Source organism: Pristis pectinata, chromosome 25 (assembly GCF_009764475.1).
Source record: "Pristis pectinata isolate sPriPec2 chromosome 25, sPriPec2.1.pri, whole genome shotgun sequence".
Lineage (NCBI taxonomy): Eukaryota > Metazoa > Chordata > Chondrichthyes > Rhinopristiformes > Pristidae > Pristis > Pristis pectinata.
In genome coordinates, this window is record NC_067429.1 from 6,105,665 (window position 1) to 6,122,817 (window position 17,153).

The 17,153-nt window shown below is 42.9% G+C and overlaps 1 protein-coding gene across 1 annotated transcript in view; it reads left to right on the forward strand.

Annotated features, from left to right (window-relative positions):
• The window catches only part of lasp1 (LIM and SH3 protein 1), a 124,438-nt gene that overhangs the window by 90,779 nt on the left and 16,506 nt on the right, over positions 1-17,153 (forward strand). Inside the window, exon 4 of the mRNA XM_052038613.1 lies at positions 4,874-4,981. Coding sequence (XP_051894573.1) covers positions 4,874-4,981 — 108 coding nt within the window. The remainder of the gene's footprint in view (positions 1-4,873; positions 4,982-17,153) is intronic.

The following is a 17,153-nucleotide window of genomic DNA, read 5'->3' on the forward strand; positions in this document are numbered from 1 at the left end:
TCTAACGTTTCCTTTTAACACAAGGTCGCTAATCTGCCTCACCTTGGGGTCAGAAAGTTGTGGGTTTGAGACTGTACTGAGGGAGTGCCACAGTGCCATCTTTCAAACGAATTGTCAAACTGGGCTCTCTCCTGCCTTCCCTAATGGATATAAAAGATCCCATGCTGCTTTTTGAGAAGGTTAGATCTGTCCTCCACAAAGATGTTCAAACTAAAAAGGCCACCAGAGCTTTGTAAAAGCCTTTGGCAATGTTTAATTGCATAAGCATACAGGGGTGTGACTGGGACAGAGTGTGGTTCGCTTGCATGATCATTGGGAAGGTGTTGTTGCAAGCTGAGTTCAAGAGAGGATTTTCAGGTTGCTTCAGGATGGAGGCAGGCTTGAGAAGACCTCCCCACGGGCCAGGAATGAAACTGTGATGGTCCTGGAATTTTCAGGAGTTGATTATTAATCTCCTGGACATCTCCAGCAATGGGAAGAATATTATAGGGCCATTAAATAAAATTATGTGGTTTATTTTGTTTTTCATTTGTCACTAATTTTACTTGTAAATATTGGGGCAGAGGAAAATCTGAGTGTGTAATGGTACAGAGGTGTGTGAGGTCATGCAACAAAACCTTCAGCAATGGGTACAACACTACTTGGAATTAGGGATGGGAGGGGGAGGGGAAAGAGGTGCTCCTGCATCAGGAAGATACAGGACTCTCTGGATGGTCCACAACGTGACCACATAGTGGTTGATGCTGTAGTCCAGTGCTGTGGTACAGCTGCACTGTTTGAGGTGTTGTCTTTCTGATAAGACCTTCAACTCTTGTTCTCTCAAGTGGATGGAGAATGTCCCATGGCAATGTATCAAAGAATAACAAGGGGGTTGTCCCTTGTATCCTGGCAATCATTTATCCCTTGGTCAACATAATTGAGACAGATTATCTGATTGTTATTCCAGGAATGTACTTTGCTAAATTGGCTGGTGTATTGCTAACATCACACTGGTAAATGGTCAGATGTACTACCTTGGCTGTAAAGTGTTTTGGGACATCCTGACCTTGTGAAAGGTGCTATAGAAGTGCAAGTCAGTTGTTTAATGTTGCCTCTATATAATGATTCAATTGGGACCGGAAGGGCCTGTTATCATGCTGTATAAATTTTAAAAAAAATCAATAAAAACCTGCAGATGCTGGAAATCTGAAATAAAAACAAAATGCTGGAAAAACTCAGCAGGTCAGGCTGCATCTGTGGAAAGTGAAACAGTTAGTATTTAGGGTCAAAGACCCTTCATCAGAACTAAAAGTGAAAACAAGTTAAACTAGCAGAGAAGGTGGGGAGGGCAGGGGGAATGTCTGTAATAGTGTGAAATAATGTGACCATTAACTGGGCAGTTAAGCTTCTTTGTGTAAGGTAATGACTACACTATTTCATCCTGTTGAGGGTCTTCAACCTGAAACATTTGACTGTTTCTCTTTCCACAGATGCTGCCTGATCTGCTGAATGTTTCCAGTATTTTCTGTTTTTATTTCAGATTAGTGCAGGTCAGCTGAAGGCAGCAAAAGAGGAGTGACATTAAATATTTAATTGCTTTTGTCTAACTGTGCTCATTCAGTGAAGTACCTTCTGGTGCATTCAGATTTTTGAGGACATGCAAGGTTCTGACCCAAAATGTCGACAATTCCTTCCCTCCACACAACTCCACCCCGCCCCACCAAGATACTGCTCGACCGATTGAGTTCCTCCAGCAGATTGTTCATTCAGATTTTGAGATTGCTTTCAGGATTAGATTACTGCAAGAGAGATGTTGCATTTGTGACATCTTTTAGGATGTCCTTTGCCTCACTGACAATGAGGTTACTGTTGTAATGTAGAAACTGTAGCAGCCCAATTTCACACCAGTGTGCATACCCAAAAAAAAAGCAATGACCAAATTATCTTATTGATATTATTTGAGTGATAAACACTGGTCAAGACACTAGGGATATCTACCCCCTTTTCAATTCAGTGCCATGTTTTTTGGGAGCTCGGTGGGATCTTGGAACATTGTCTCAACCTCAAGTTAGTTATTACCTTGGATATTTTTTCATCTTTCAGATCTTGGGCATCGATTGCCCAATTCTAGTTGCTCTGGTGGTCAGATGTTCTCCTCAGCTGTTGCAAGTCATCTGGTGAAAGTGGTCCCACATTGCTATTGGGTAGGGAGTTTCAGGAATGCTGGCAAATTTCCAAGCCAGGATGGTGTGTGACTAGATGGGAAGCCCTTGGTGATGGTTCTCCATTCACAAGGTGCCCTGCATTCCCTTGGCTTGGCACGTGAGAGATGACCAAGACTTCAGTGCTCAAAATTCACCAGGATGCATACTGGCCTCATCAGAAGGAGTGGAATTTGAATCACCACACTGTGACTGGGCAGTGAGAGCAAATTCTTGGGAGCCATGGGTGATAATTAAGAATAATCACAGCCATTTCCTGTAGCATAACACCACTGTGTTGTGTCTTGTGCTGAAGAAAGGACTGGTCAACTTTCACTGACGTTGCTGAATGTTCGCTTTATAATTCTGAGTCTGCATGTCCAGCACATTATAAGAGGTTTCCTGGCAACCTATCTCACTGCAGGCATGTTGCAAGTGGACCACTTGCCCATCTCTCTAACTGTACACCTCGGGTAGCATAATCCCAAAAAAATCCAGTAGCAGTGGAGTTGTAACTTCTGGAGGGAATGAAATGTTAAAATGCTCATCCTCGTGTTCAGCTTCCTCTCTGACTTTGCTCCTCAGCTCTGGACCCTCTTCAGAACCCACAATCCTCCTGCATCTGAGCACTCATCCAATTCCAATCTCCTGAGCATTGCCTATATTAAACATTCCACAGTTGGCATGGGTTTGTTCTCCTGCCTCAGCTCTGGAGTTCAGTACACAACTGAGAGCAATTCAAGGGGAAGATAATCTTTTTAGCATCAAATAAGTTTTAAAAATATTATGTTGGAAGTGAACAAAAATGGCACTCAAGACTGTCCAATCAAGTAATGAAAAGTCTGCTTTCTGATTGGTGTACAAAGGTTTTGTACTGACAGGGTGGACATGTTGGTGACCAATAGGGTGAGTATGGAGGTGGGCCAACAGGATGTCATGCATTGACACCTCCAGGAATAAGTGCAGTCAGTGTTGGCAGCCAAAGCAAGTGATGGCATATGGCCTGATTGAGTTTCCATTATCCAATGAGGCACGAAAGAAAGGCAGCCTTGTATTTAGCACCTTTCACAACACAAGGCACCCTAAAACACTTTACAGCCAATAATTTACTTCTGAAGCACACTGTTATGAAGCAGGAAACGTTAGCTGCCAATTGTACACTGCAAGGCCCCATCAACCACATATAATTTAAGACCAGATAATCATTTTATAAAATTACATTGGTTGAGTAAAAACATTGGCCAGGATGTCGAGGCCTCCCTTGCATTAATTTGAAATAATGCCATAGGATTTTCTTTTTAACATCTACTCAAGACTGACTTTATTTGATAACGCTTCTTTGAAGTGTCTTGTGACATTGAACACATAACAGGATCTGTATAAATAGTTGCATTGCAATTTGACTAATCTTAAGCCTTTCTAAACTTTTAATTATTTGCAATTTTATTAAAAAAAATTTTCATTGACATTCCTCAGCAGGTAATCCTCTACATCCAAGACCATGTCCCAGATGAATGTGAGGGAGAATACATAGAATGCTAGTTTCTAACATCACTGAAGTCTTGTAATCTTTTGTGACTCTGTCTACCCCACCCACTTGGTGGGGAGGGGCACAAAGATTATAGGACTTAACTTTGTTAGAAAGTGGACTAAAAAGTAAAAACAAAATATTCTTGGTACTGTGGTTGCCCTGGTTATAGGGATACCACAGTCGTTGGGATTCATGGGATCCTCTTGACTGTTTAAGAGTAGAGGCCTGCGATGTCATCTAGCCTTTATGGAGCAGGGAGAGGAGGGCAAGTTATTCCCTCCTGTGCGCTTCAGATTTTTGAAACAAAATACCATGAATTTTAAATATACTTTGTTTACACCCATTGGGCTTCAGGTCAATAACTGGGAGGGTGTTGCAGGAAAGGGGGTCAATTCATGTATTGAATGTACCACCAGGCTCAAGGACGGCCTCTATCCCGCTGTTATAAAACTCTTGAACAGTTCCCTCGCACGATAAGATGGACTCTTGACCTCACAATCTACCTCGTTGTGACCTTGCACCTTATTGTCTGCCTGCACTGCATTTTCTCTGTACTGTAACACTTTATTCTGCACTCTGTTGTTTTACCTTGTACTACTTTAATGCACTGTTGTAATGAATTGATCTGTATGGACGAAATGCAAGACAAGTTTTTCACAGTATATGACAATAATAAACCAATTTACCAATACTGAAACGTGAATTCTTGTATTCTATTAATAGTGTATTTTTTCTGCGCTTTACAATTTCATTGCTTCTTGAAATTTAGCAGGAGGTGAACAAACAATGAATTTTACCACACTTGATTTTATTAACTGTGGTTACTATGTTGTATTAGTCTGAAAGGCAATATCTTCCCAAGTTTATAGTCATGTGCACAAGTACAGTGAGGTACAGGTGCAATGAACAACTTGCTTGCAGCAACATCACATGCACATAGGTACAGACAACACACAGAATATACAAAGATACCTGCAAAGTTATCTTGCACCTTTTTTTTTACAGTAAGTGAAATAGGATATGTGGAAGGCTGCATGTTGGGCAAATGCTGGTATGGACTAGCTGGGCTGAATGGCCTCTATCTTCTATGCAACTAACTTGGCACTGGTCCAGCTGCCATCAGGAAATTGGTTTAACTTTCTTTTTTGCTCTGTCCTTTTAGGTACAATACAAAGAAGACTTTGAAAAGAACAAAGGGAAAGGCTTCAGTGCAGTGGCCAATACCCCTGAGCTGGAACGCATCAAGAAAAACCAGGAGATTGTCAGCAATGTGAGTATCCACCAGGCATGTCACCTTAAGACAGAAGGATCTTTGTGTGCTCTTGACACTGGATTTACAGCACAGAACAGGCTAGGATTTACGTTCCTCGCTCCAGTAGCTCTCATCTACTGGGCTTGGATGCTGGTAAAATTCTGCATTGGCAATGTATCTTATGAAGAAAGTGCATAGTTGATACTAAGGTTGTGGCTTCCAAAGTGTAATTACCTTGTATAGACTGCTGACCAAGCACACTTACCTATGAATTCCTGATCGAATCTGGTAATGACAAAAAACCCTATCATTAGGATGACGTTGTTGTAGATGATAAATGCTTTTGACTGCGTGGGTATCATTATTACAATAGGCAATTTAATTACTTTTTTATAGGAATGGAAGGTCGATGCTTTTCCTTAATTTTTTTTAAGTAACTGCAGGTACCTGATTTTGGCAAACGCTGATAACTGAGGTACTCTTTGAACTGAAGCTAATACAGTGACTGAATAATTCAAACCCTCCTCTTCTATTCGTCTGGTGTAACTGTAGCAACGCTGTTCCTTGCATCTGCTCCCTGTGGTAGCGAGTTCCATATTCTTGCCTCTTGGTGGGTGAAAGAAGTTTCTTCTGAATTATTTTGGCGGTGTTCCCATATAAATAGCACCAGGTTTGGTCCTATTAAATCTCCCCTCGCTCTGCTTTGGTCCAAGGAAGGCAACTCCAGATTCTCCAATCTGATGCAGGAAAGCGAGACTGAAGTACTGTTGGGAACTGCTGGTTGAGTTCGGATAGCTTGCAGCATTGTATTCAGTAGTCTTGTGCCTGCAGCCTTAATGGCAGAATTCCCCTGTTGATATCTCTAGCGGGTTCCCACACATTTGATGGCAGCAGTTCAAAATACTGTGTTTTCAGGAGCACTTTCTGCAGGGTGGAAATGGGATGAAAGAAGGGTTGGAGGGGAATTTATTAAAGTTGGTTGAGAATGTTTTTTTTGGCAGTCCTTCAGAATAAAAAAGCACAGAAGGAGGCAACTCCTTAACAGCTGACCAACTGGTCCAGCTCCTCGCTCTTTCCCTCTGGCCTTGCTCATTTTTCCTCTTTTCAGTAATTATCTTATTTCCTTATTGAATCTTCCACCGCTCTTGCAAGCAGTACATTCCAGTTTACCTTAATTTGTGGGCCAAATGATTTGCCTTCTCTTTTCCCCGGAAGCTTTGGCCAGGAGATGCATTTCATTGTTTTCCCCCGGGTATGAGCAAAGGCGATGCACTTCACGTGTGTGCTTTGAAACAAGACTCAAGCTCGTGGCAAACCAGTAGCTCAGTGGCCCCGCCAGCGGCAGGCTCCTAACCCAGCGTTCAGTAATTAACGACCTGCAAATAACTAGGTGAAGGGTCAAGGCTGTGCCGAGGTTGAAAGCAGACAGATCCAGAACAATGATTAGCAGGAACTCAACTTTAAGCTGTGGGAGCAAGGGACTGAGTTAATGAAGTAATTCAACAATTTGGAGACATATTTTGCTACCTTGGGAGATCAGGCTTGGTATGAGGTTTTGTGTGGGATATCATATTTTGAGCAGTCAATGTTGGAAGTTTAGAGAAGAATGTGATGTTGATTTAAAATGAAAACGAAAGAAGTAGTGGCAGGGTGTGGAGAGGAATAGCTAGAACTGGTACACTTTGGCAGGAAATCCAGTACTCCTCCATTATGGTGAGAGTAATTTTTAGTACAGTGATTGGATTAATCATTTACCTGGATTTCGAAGAGAGCACTTGAACAGTTCAGTATCCATCCCTGCCTGGACTTTGACAGGGCATCTATCTGTTTAAACTACTGAAAAATGTTCCGGTAATAACAGTTGCTACAGTAGCAGAATTGGAGAGTGGAAAAGATATCACTGCAACCAATCCAAGTATGCAAGGCACCTGGCTAAAAGTGTCATGACTGCCTCTGCCTCAAAGTTCTGTTCGCCTGCTGAGAAAAATATGCAGAGTAAATTATGACAGTTCATCTTGGCACCTCCCAGAGTTGGTCCGCACTGGCAGACGACCGGACCTTTGAATTGCCTCTCCTCCGGTCCATCTGAAGTTGAGCAGGGAGAGTCCAGGGGAAATGAACGTGATTGTGACTGGTGGAGCAAACAAGAGACGCCCGAGTCTGTAACTTCTGATGGGCTAATTATCTGTTTTTTGTTTTGCAGCTTTTAAATCTGATCTAATAGAAATAATTCAATATAGATCATCTATTGTCTCTTGGTTTGCATTGATGATCTACACCTGAATACGATGGAACGTTATTCCTCAAATTGATAAGGTTGCTGATTGACTTTCCTTCTCTTTCCCACCAACCCCAATTGTGTGATGGTTGGCTGACAACTTGCACTGTGTGCCATCTTGCTTATTTCTGGTGACTGAGATAGAAAGGGGGTGTTTGAGTGTTAGAAGCAGTGCAGAGAAGTTCGACAAAGAGGTTCACACTTATCGGGAGCCTGAGGTATGAGGCAAGGTTGGAGGGAGGGAGGATGGTGATATACTCTGTGGTTAATGGTACAGAACTAAATATGGACAATGGCTTCAGAGTGAATAGAACTGTTATTGCACAAAGGTAATTTGGTCCATAAAGTCCATATTGGCCCCCTCTACAATAATCTGATCAGTTTCATTTCCTTGAATCCCCTAAAGAAAGCAGGACTTGTTTCAATTTAACGCAGAGTGCTTTACAATACAAAGCTGAACTTCATACATGCACACAGTGATAAATACATGACCGAGACTCTTGGGGACCAATCAAGATTCAAATCCTGAAATTATTTAAGAATGATCTCGACAATATACTGAGGAGGTTGATTCCTGAGCATGGTACTGGATGGATGCATGGTCTCAATTATACAGCCTGCACTTGGAGAAAGCTGCCTTCTGTTGCTCACTTTGACTTCAAACACCTACGACCATCTGCATAAAGGCACAAAGTAGGCAGTGGTAATATGGGTGAGGGAAAGGTGGCTGCTTCTGACATTAAAGTCCAACAGGGAATTAGATCTTTCAAAGGAGGGGCAAGGGCTATTTTAAAAACAAAAAGCAATTAAAATTGCGGAAGCTTCAGATGCTGCAAACCTGCAATAAAACAGAAAAAGTTGGAAGGACTCAGCAGGTGGGTTTCTCAGTTCCGATGAAGGATCTCAGACCTGAAGCATTAACTGTTTCTTTTCCCCTATAAGCTTCCTGACCTGTTGAGCTTCTTCTGGCATTTTCTATTTTTATTTGAGGAAGCAAGCCAAGCTTGCTAGTATAGACAGGTAACTTCTTGTGCTGAACGGAGGATGGAGACCTTTTATTCACCATGTATCCACAGATGCTGCTTGTCCTGCTGAGCATTTGCAGCATTTTATGTTCTTCATATTTTCTAGTATCTGCAGTTTTTTGGCTTTTCAATGAACTTGGTCAATGAGTGAAATTTGTGACATCACTGGTATGCAGAGGGGAGCAGCATTTGAGACTCTCTCCTCGAATGCACTCTGCACTTCCAGTGATTATGTAGATATGCAGTGACAGCAAACACCAATTAAACTGTATTCTTTTCCTTTTATAGTCCTCTGTCAGATAGCAGGGTTTAAATGTCCCTGGAATGCTATAATCGGAAACCATTTGAAGGATTTATTTGAACACGGTGTCTGCAAATCTGCCAGGTTCCTCTGTGCAATAAGATGAAGTCAACAGGAATTCACGGCCTTCCAAGGGACCTTGGGCTGTGTTCCTGCATGCTCTTTCACTCTCCTCATGCCCTTGTTTTTCTCGTTTACAAAAAAACTTTATGAAGCTAAAGTGCAACACACTCAAAATGCTGGAGGAACTCAGCAGGTCAGGCAGCATCTATGGAGGGAAATAAACAGTCGATGTCGGGTTCCATCGGGTAGAAGATACAGGTGCCTGAGGGCATGTATCACCAGACTTAAGGACAGCTTCTGTCCCACTGTCATAAGACTATTGAACGGTTTCCTTATACAATGAGATGGACTCTGACCTCACGACCTACCTTGTGACCTTGCACCTTATTGCACTGCACTTTCTCTGTAGCTGTGACACTTTACTCTGTACTGTTATTGTTTTTTACCTGTACTACATCAATGCACTTTGTACTAACTCAATGTAACTGCATTGTGTCATGAATTGACCTGTACGATTGGTTTGTAAGACAAGCTTTTCACAGTACCTCAGTACAAGTGACAGTAATAAACCAATACCAATACCAAAATAGAGTCAGAGGGAGGCACAGAAATAGGTCCTCCAGCCCACTGAGTCTGTGCCGACCGTTAACCACCTATGTGCACCAATCTTTTATTAACCCCGTTTTTATTCTCACCACGTTCCCCTCAACTCTCCCTCTGAATAAGACTGACGTGGAATAATTTCTAAACTAACATTGTGTTATTTCAATTTTCTCCCTACTTAATAACTAACTGTCAATCTGTGAACGTTGCTGATAAATCCAGTGCCTTCCCTTGAGCTGCCTGGTTGAACTCTGCATTCTGTGCGATGAAGATCTTCCTCGCTGTGTTGTGGTTTTATGAGCTGCATTCACCTTGCAACACCAAGCTCAAGGAGATCTTATTCAGCTGTGAACATTGACAGGTTATGCATGGGATATCAAGATAGTGGTGTTGATTTATATGCTATTTAAAGATGATTAAAAAAAAATTGCCTTCACTGATGTTAGAGACTGTTGGGGAATGGTGATTCGACTGGGTCAGTGGATGATTGGTTGGAAATTTGATGTGTGTTAAAGAAAGAAGGAACTTGCATTTACCTGGCTAATTCCACCATCTCAAGGCATCTGAAATATATGAAGGGCAGTCATTTTAATTGTATAGGGGACAGTGGCCTGGGGTTCGATCCTGTGTGGTGTTGTTTGAGTGGTGTTTGGACGTTCTCCCTGTGGTTGTGTTGGTTTCCCCGGGAGCTCTGATTTCCTCTTGTGTTCCAAAGATAGAACATAGAACAGTACAGCACCTGAACAGACCCTTTGGCCCATGACGATGTGCTGAACTAATTAAACGCCTAACTAAACTATTCCCTTCTGCCTACACAAGGTCTATATCTCTCCATTCTCTGCACATTCATGTGCCTATCCGGGAGCCTCTTAAATGCTTCTGGTAGGTTAATTATCCGCTGTAAATTGTCCCTGGTGTGTGTGTGCGTTGGGCGAATTGGTGTGGAGTTAATCAGTATGTGAGGGAGAATGGGTTACCGGGCAATAAGTGGGGAATGGGACTGGAGGAAATGCTCTGAGACCTGGTTTAGGCTTTGATAGGCTGAATTATAGCGTCCTATGTCATAAGAAAAAGATGTGGAAAAATAAGGTGAGTTTAGGGAGGGAATTCTTGAGTGCAGGACCCAAGTGGCTGGTACAGGAGGAATCATGGAATGGGGGATGGAAGAGAAAGCTGGAGAACCCAAGAATGGGATTGGGTAGAGCAATGTGTTGGAGGAATTTGCAAATGGGAGCAAATGTTTAATGAACAGAGGATAGTGAACGTGCCTTGGTGTGTCTTGCTTCTTAAGAAAAAAAGGGACTTATGCATTTTGGATACTTTAGGGTTTACAAAATGTGGTGGAGAAGAAGCAGGAAAGGAATTTAGAGCAGGATCTTTGAGCCCAAACAAAACTCAATGGTATCCTGAAATAAAATCAGCAGGGTTCTGCCAGCAGTGACAGGCAACAGTGATTTCTTCTTCCCTGTGCTTCCTCAACTTTTCTGGTTAGCAATCTTGTATTTAAGTTGCAATGTTGAAGGTTCAAATCCACTCCAGAGACTTGTCCATGCTCGAGCATCCAGGGAGAGCTGCACTGTCAGAGATTCTCTGATTTACATGAAATATTAAAACCTCTCAGCTGGCGGTAACAATTTCAAAGAAGTGCAAGGACTTTCACCCACTGCACTGGCCAACTTGATCCCTCAACCAATATCACAACTTATCCAGTCATTTAGTTCAGTAATTATATACACAAATATGCTGCCAGGTTTCCTACATCGCACCAATGGCTACATACTGGACAACATTAGCTTGCCTAAGACTTTGTGTTGTTGTGGAATTGGCTACACAAATGTAATTCATTTTTAACCTAACAATCAACCCTTTAAAGACTGAGATAAATTAATTTCATCTATTCTGGGATTTTGTTGATCTGTAGGTTCCATTCTATAACCCTTCCTGAAAGTGCCTTTGCTAAATGTCTGTAGATGTTTCCTGTGGCTGTTGGTAGTAGTCACTTAAATAGCCACCAACAGTTCTGCACCTATGCTATTTATTACTGAGGATATCGGCAGGCACGGTAGTGTAGCGGTTAGCGTAACGCTATTACAGCACCAGCGACCCGGGTTCAATTCTGGCCACTGTCTGTAAGGAGTTTTTATATTCTCCCCGTGTCTCCGTGTGTTTCCTCTGGGTGCTCCGGTTTCCTTCCGTATTCCAAAGACGTACGGGTTAGGAAGTTGTGGGCATGCTATATTGGCAACGGAAGCGTGGTGAAATTTGCGGGCTGCCCCCAGAGCACTCTACGCAAAAGATGCATTTCACTGTGTGTTTTGATGTACATGTGACTAATAAAGATGTATCTTGTATCTCCTCTTGTACTGAGAGGTATGATGTGCAGTGGGACCTTGTATCACCACACTGGAATTACAAAACTGATTCAGCAAACTACAGTTACTTGATCTATCCTTATTAAATTTCGAGCAGTTTCCATTAAATTGCAGATTCCAGGGGTTGTGCTTTTAACTATTCTCCATTGTATCCTAAATTCCTGATTTATACTAGCTCTGGGGAAAAGGTGTTGACCTCGAGTGTTGCAGACTGAAACGCAAATCAATCTTCTCCACGTCTTGCCTTTTTATGGTGCTTTTAATTAGCTGCTTTCAGCTAGCAGCGGTCTGAGAGAGAGAAGTGATATTTTTTCACATGCCACCATGTGCATTCACTACTGGTACCCTTGAGGGAGTTGCAGGTAAGTAAGTGTTGAATTTATGGGTGCATTAAAGCTCCAACTGTGGCACTTTCTGTCTCATATGTCTGCCTTTCTGTGCATCTGCAAACTGGATAATTGCTGGAGATTTTGGCAATTGCAAACTGTTGAGATTAACTGCTAGTCTGATGCAATCGAGAGGACCATCTTGACTCGATGTGGCCCAAGAAGTTAATTATTATTTGGGATTTACCTCTTGGGCTGTGTTCCCACCTGGCTTGGATTTTAAATATAAACTTGATTTATTCTTGTGGCACTTACTAGATATTGATGGGATGGTTTTACAGCTGGAGGAGTTGAACATTTCTTCTGGATCTGTTTTCCCTCCTGCATTCTAGCCAATATTTATCCCTGGATAAATGCTGGGGGCGCAATGGTGCAACTGGTAGAGATGTTGCCCCCATAGCTGCAGTGACCCGGGTTCAATCCTGACCTCCGGTCTGTGTGGATTTCTCCCTGTGACTTGTGTGAGTTTCCCCCGGGTGCATCAGTTTCTTCCACATCCCAGAGATGTGTAGATTGTTAGGTTAATCGGCCACAGTAAATTGCCTTAGTGTGTGTGCTCCTGGTGGAATCTGGGGGCAGTGGTTGGGAATATGAGGAGAATAAAATGGGATTAACATAGTGCTTAATGGTTAGCCTGGACTAGGTGGGCCAAAGGGGCAATCTCTGCGCTGTATAACTCTATTACATGAGCAGCATCACTAAAATGGGTTATCCATCCTTCATCGTGTTGCTGTTTGTGGGAGCTTGCTCTTCACTGCAATGCTCCTGTTGTCCATTATAATGGTGACTGCAATTCATTGGCTATAAAGTACTTCCAGATGTCCTTGGGTTGTGAAAAGTGCTTTCTGATGCAAACCACAACACTACCTACTCTCGGTATAGGGCAATCCTTCCTGTTCCCTTTCAGTCCTGATACAGGGTCTCGACCGAAACGTCGACTTGCACCTTTTTGCCTCCACAGATGCTGCTTGACCCACTGAGTTGTTCCAGCCTCCTTGATTCTAGAATCTGCAGTCTCTTTTGTCTGGCAATTACGAACCTCTGTTCCTAACCATAAAGAGATGATGCAATGGTGTGGATGTGTAATGAGAAGCTTGGGATCCTTATTAAGCTGTTGTGAATGGATGAGAAAGATGAAGGGGACATAGAGCTAGCAGGACCACCATGATCAAAGACTGGATGGTGTTAAAACTGATGGCACAAGTATGGTAGAAGACCGAAGTGAATGAAGGAAGTGGTTGCTATATCAACGGTTGGTCCGGCCTCTTGAACAACTTGACTCAATATTGTAATGTTATTCCCGATATCGTTGTTCCCTCTCCCGTAATATTGTGATCACTTTGGGATTTGGAATCTGTTTGGGGTTTCTGAGACATCATGGGTTATACTGAGGACGATTGAATGGCTACACAGTGATGATCTACAAGTGGCAATGTTTGGTTTCATGGCACCTTGAGCTGCTTCTCGCCTGGAGGCCGTGTGCTGGCCAAGATAATGTTTCCATACCGCTCTTGGCCCTGGGATGTTTACATGAGCTTCAACAGTGGCTTTTGGGAGGCTGTTCAATCATTGCAGGGCAAGGAGGGAAGGAGAAGATGGCAAAACCAAGTCAAGATGAGCAAACAAGTTGGTGTTAAAGTTCTGTACTTTATGCAGTTACCTATTGAGTTGTTTTTGTCTGTTTTCCTTGCTAGATAGTGATTTACAATGACAGCTTCTATAAGGTGTTCCATAGGAGTATTACCAAACGATACCCAGCCATGTATGGAGGTATTAGGACAGGTGATGAAGAGGAAAAAAGAGTGTGTGGCAGGAGCTTCATCAGAAGTTGGTTTGAGGACCATCATAAAGCAGCAGAAATGTTGAGGTAACTTGGCGAATTCCAGAGCTCAGAGCCTTAGCTGTTGGTCACCAAAGGTAGATGATGATGGAGGCTAGCGGTGAATGAGCACAGAGATCTTGGAGGGCTGGAGAATGTTATGAGGTAATGAGGGATTTGAAAACCAGGTCAAGAATTTTAAATTTGAGGGTTTTTTTTTGACCAGTACACAGCATGGTTAAAAGTTTAAGCAAGACTTGGTATGAGTTGGAGCACAAGCATTTACGGAAGTGGAGACTTGGCTGGAGAGCTTTGAAATAGTGTTAGAATATTCTGTAAGGGACCATAACATGGAACCAATTCATAAAATATGGGTTTTCCTTGAATGGTAAGTCTTAAAGCAATACATCATTCACACGTTGTGTATGAATAATAGCACATGTTGCTCGATTGGTGCAATTGTGACTACAGTACCATATGTGCTGGACCAGATAGTGCAGACTGAGCCAATATCTTTTTGGCAGACCAGGTCAGACTCTCAAGCTGACATTTTAATTGTTCAAACAGGACCTGGCTTCCTGGCAGCCTCGGTTACTTCTGATTCCTTGTCGCTTTAAATGTCCAGGGAGATGATTATCCGATGGATGCCAAATGAAGTTACTTTCTTTTCTTTGACCATTCCACAAAAGAGCTGTCTTCTTCCACTTCAGAAATTAGCTACTGAAGCTCAGGGTCTGCATTTTCTACATTAACCCCATCGGTTCTGGAGAGGTAGGTTGCAAAGGTTGGTTTGATAGGGCTTTCTTAATAACAACAACCCAGAACCAGGACATTTGAATGTCTCCCACAACTGTTGCCTATTAAAAATAGATGGGGCTTCTTCCCAGAGTTTTCCAGGCTGAGGGAATCTCGACTGTATTAAGCACCCACTCCCCAACTCCTAACTTCACTTGATGCATGTGCAGTGGGTACTGATCCCTGCAACACTTCTGTAATGCCACCATGCTCTTTAAGTAATATATCCACTAATCACTTGCTCACCTTCTCTCCCCACCATTTTCATGGAGCAGTACAGCCCACAATGTTGTGGCGATCCAATTACACTAGTAATAAAATGTCCAACTAAATTAATCCCTTCTGCCTACACAATGTCCATATCCTACCACTTCCCTCACATTCATGTGCCTATCTAAAAGCTTCTTGAATGCCCCCTATCATATTTGCCTCCACCACCACCCCAGGCTTCTCGCTCTCTTTCGCACTGATGATCTCACTTTCTCTCTGCCTGCCTGTGTCTGTCTTTTCTCTCCCCATCCAGGACCTCAAACTGTCCCCCTGATTATTTTGCCTTGAAAACAGAGGTGTTTCTGTGGCAAAGGGCTAATTTTGAATTACTGTTGAGTATCAGACATTGTTAAAAGGATCATCTCTGCTTCATAACAAGGTCCTGGATATAGCAAGGCACTAGAAGTTTATTTGGGAAGGAATGTCCTGGCTGCTTCTAAACATTTGATGTCCGATGTTGCTAAAGGTTATTAGCTGTTGTTAGCAACATGTGGTTATCACAGGGGCTTCACTACTGTCTTTCACCTGCCTCCCATCCCACCCATTCAAGGTGCTGGCTTCATGTTCCCCATGTAATTGTGCTGCATACCCAAGTTGCTGCAAAAAATATTACTGCATGCTATCTGTGACTGGAGGAGTCCGATTATCTTGCGTTTGCAAGAGCAATGCCTAGTTCTTCCTTAGCACCAGATATTTGGTGGAGTTGAACTTGTTCAAATTCATCAGGTAGCTTTAGGAAAGAAAAGCTAATAATAGAATCCTAAAAAAACTTTTGTCTTTGCGTAACTTCCTGTAGTTCACAAAGAAAAAAATGCACATATTTAGGTACATTTTTCAGGGTGTTTCCAATTGAATTTTTATGTGGTAATGAATGTCTAAAAATAGAAAAATATAAATTCTGCTATGATTGGTGCCCACTGTCTGTTGATTCACACAGCGTGAGTGGGTTTTCAAACACTTCAAGTCATGTCTGGCTTGCAGTATGGGATGCATCATCTCTGAAGAGGGTGGGGTGGGGGCATAGCTGGACGTACAGAGTTAAGGTGGAAATATTTTGTTCTGAATTACGTTCTTTGCTGAACCTGTACCAGGTCTGTTCCCTCGGTGGTCTCCCTCATCCAGAGTGGGAAAAGAAACCAGGAGAAATGCTGGCTTTTCACCCAGCAGAGTTGCGTTCTCCAATGAGCTTTGCGTTCCACGATTCATTGGAGAGTTCAACACCTTTTTCGTGAAACGGAAAGCACAGTGCAGTACTGAAGTGTGTGGGCCAGGGTGGTCACACCTTCAGTTCCTTGTTCGATACTTCATCTCAGAGTGGGAAGAGCTGTGGAGAAGAGGGAGAGGGAAGGGGATACTACTGGGTTAGTGGAAAGGTGGGCGGGGGGGGGGGGGATGCGAATTGTGAAGACCCATATGGGAGACAGAGCAAGTGTTTGGGAGGGGTGGCTACCTGGTGAATTTGAACTTAAGTTCGACTCCACCAGATATCTGGTGCGAAGGGAGAAGAACTAGGGATTGCTCTTGCAAGCACAAGTTTGGACTCCTCCAGTCATGGATAGTAAGCACTAATACTTTTTTGTGGCAACTTGGGTATGCAATACAATTACCTGGGTAACATGAAGTCAGCGCCTTGAATGAGAGGCAGATGGAAGACAGTAATGAAGCCGCTGTGATAACCACTTGTCGCTAGCAACAGCTAATAAGCTTTAGCAACACCAGGCGTCAAATGTTTAGAAGCAGCCGGGACGTTCCTTCCAGAATAGACTTTTGGTAACTCGGTGCTGTGTTGGCTAAAGGACTAATGCAAGGCTTTGTCGGATAAACCTGAATGATGAGCAACAGCAGCAAGTGACGTCACGGACACCAGCCTCCCCTCCATGGACTCTGTCTATACCTCTCGCTGTCTTGGTGGAGCAGCCAACATAATCAAAGACCCCACCCACCCGGGACGTTCCCTCTTATCGCCTCTCCCATCAGGCCGAAGATACAGGAGCCTCTGGGCATGTTTCACCGGGCTCAAGGACGGCTTCTATCCCAGTGTGATAAGACTATTGAACGGTTCCCTTATACGATGACCTCACAATCTACCTTGTTGTGACCTTGCACCTTATTGTCAACCTGCAATGAAATTCCCTGTAGCTGTGACACTTTACTCTGTACTCTGTTATTGTTTTTACCTGTACTACCTCAATGCACTCTGTACTAACTCAATGTATCTGCACTGTGTCATGTATTGATCTGTACGAACGGTATGCAAGACAAGTTTTTCACTGTACCT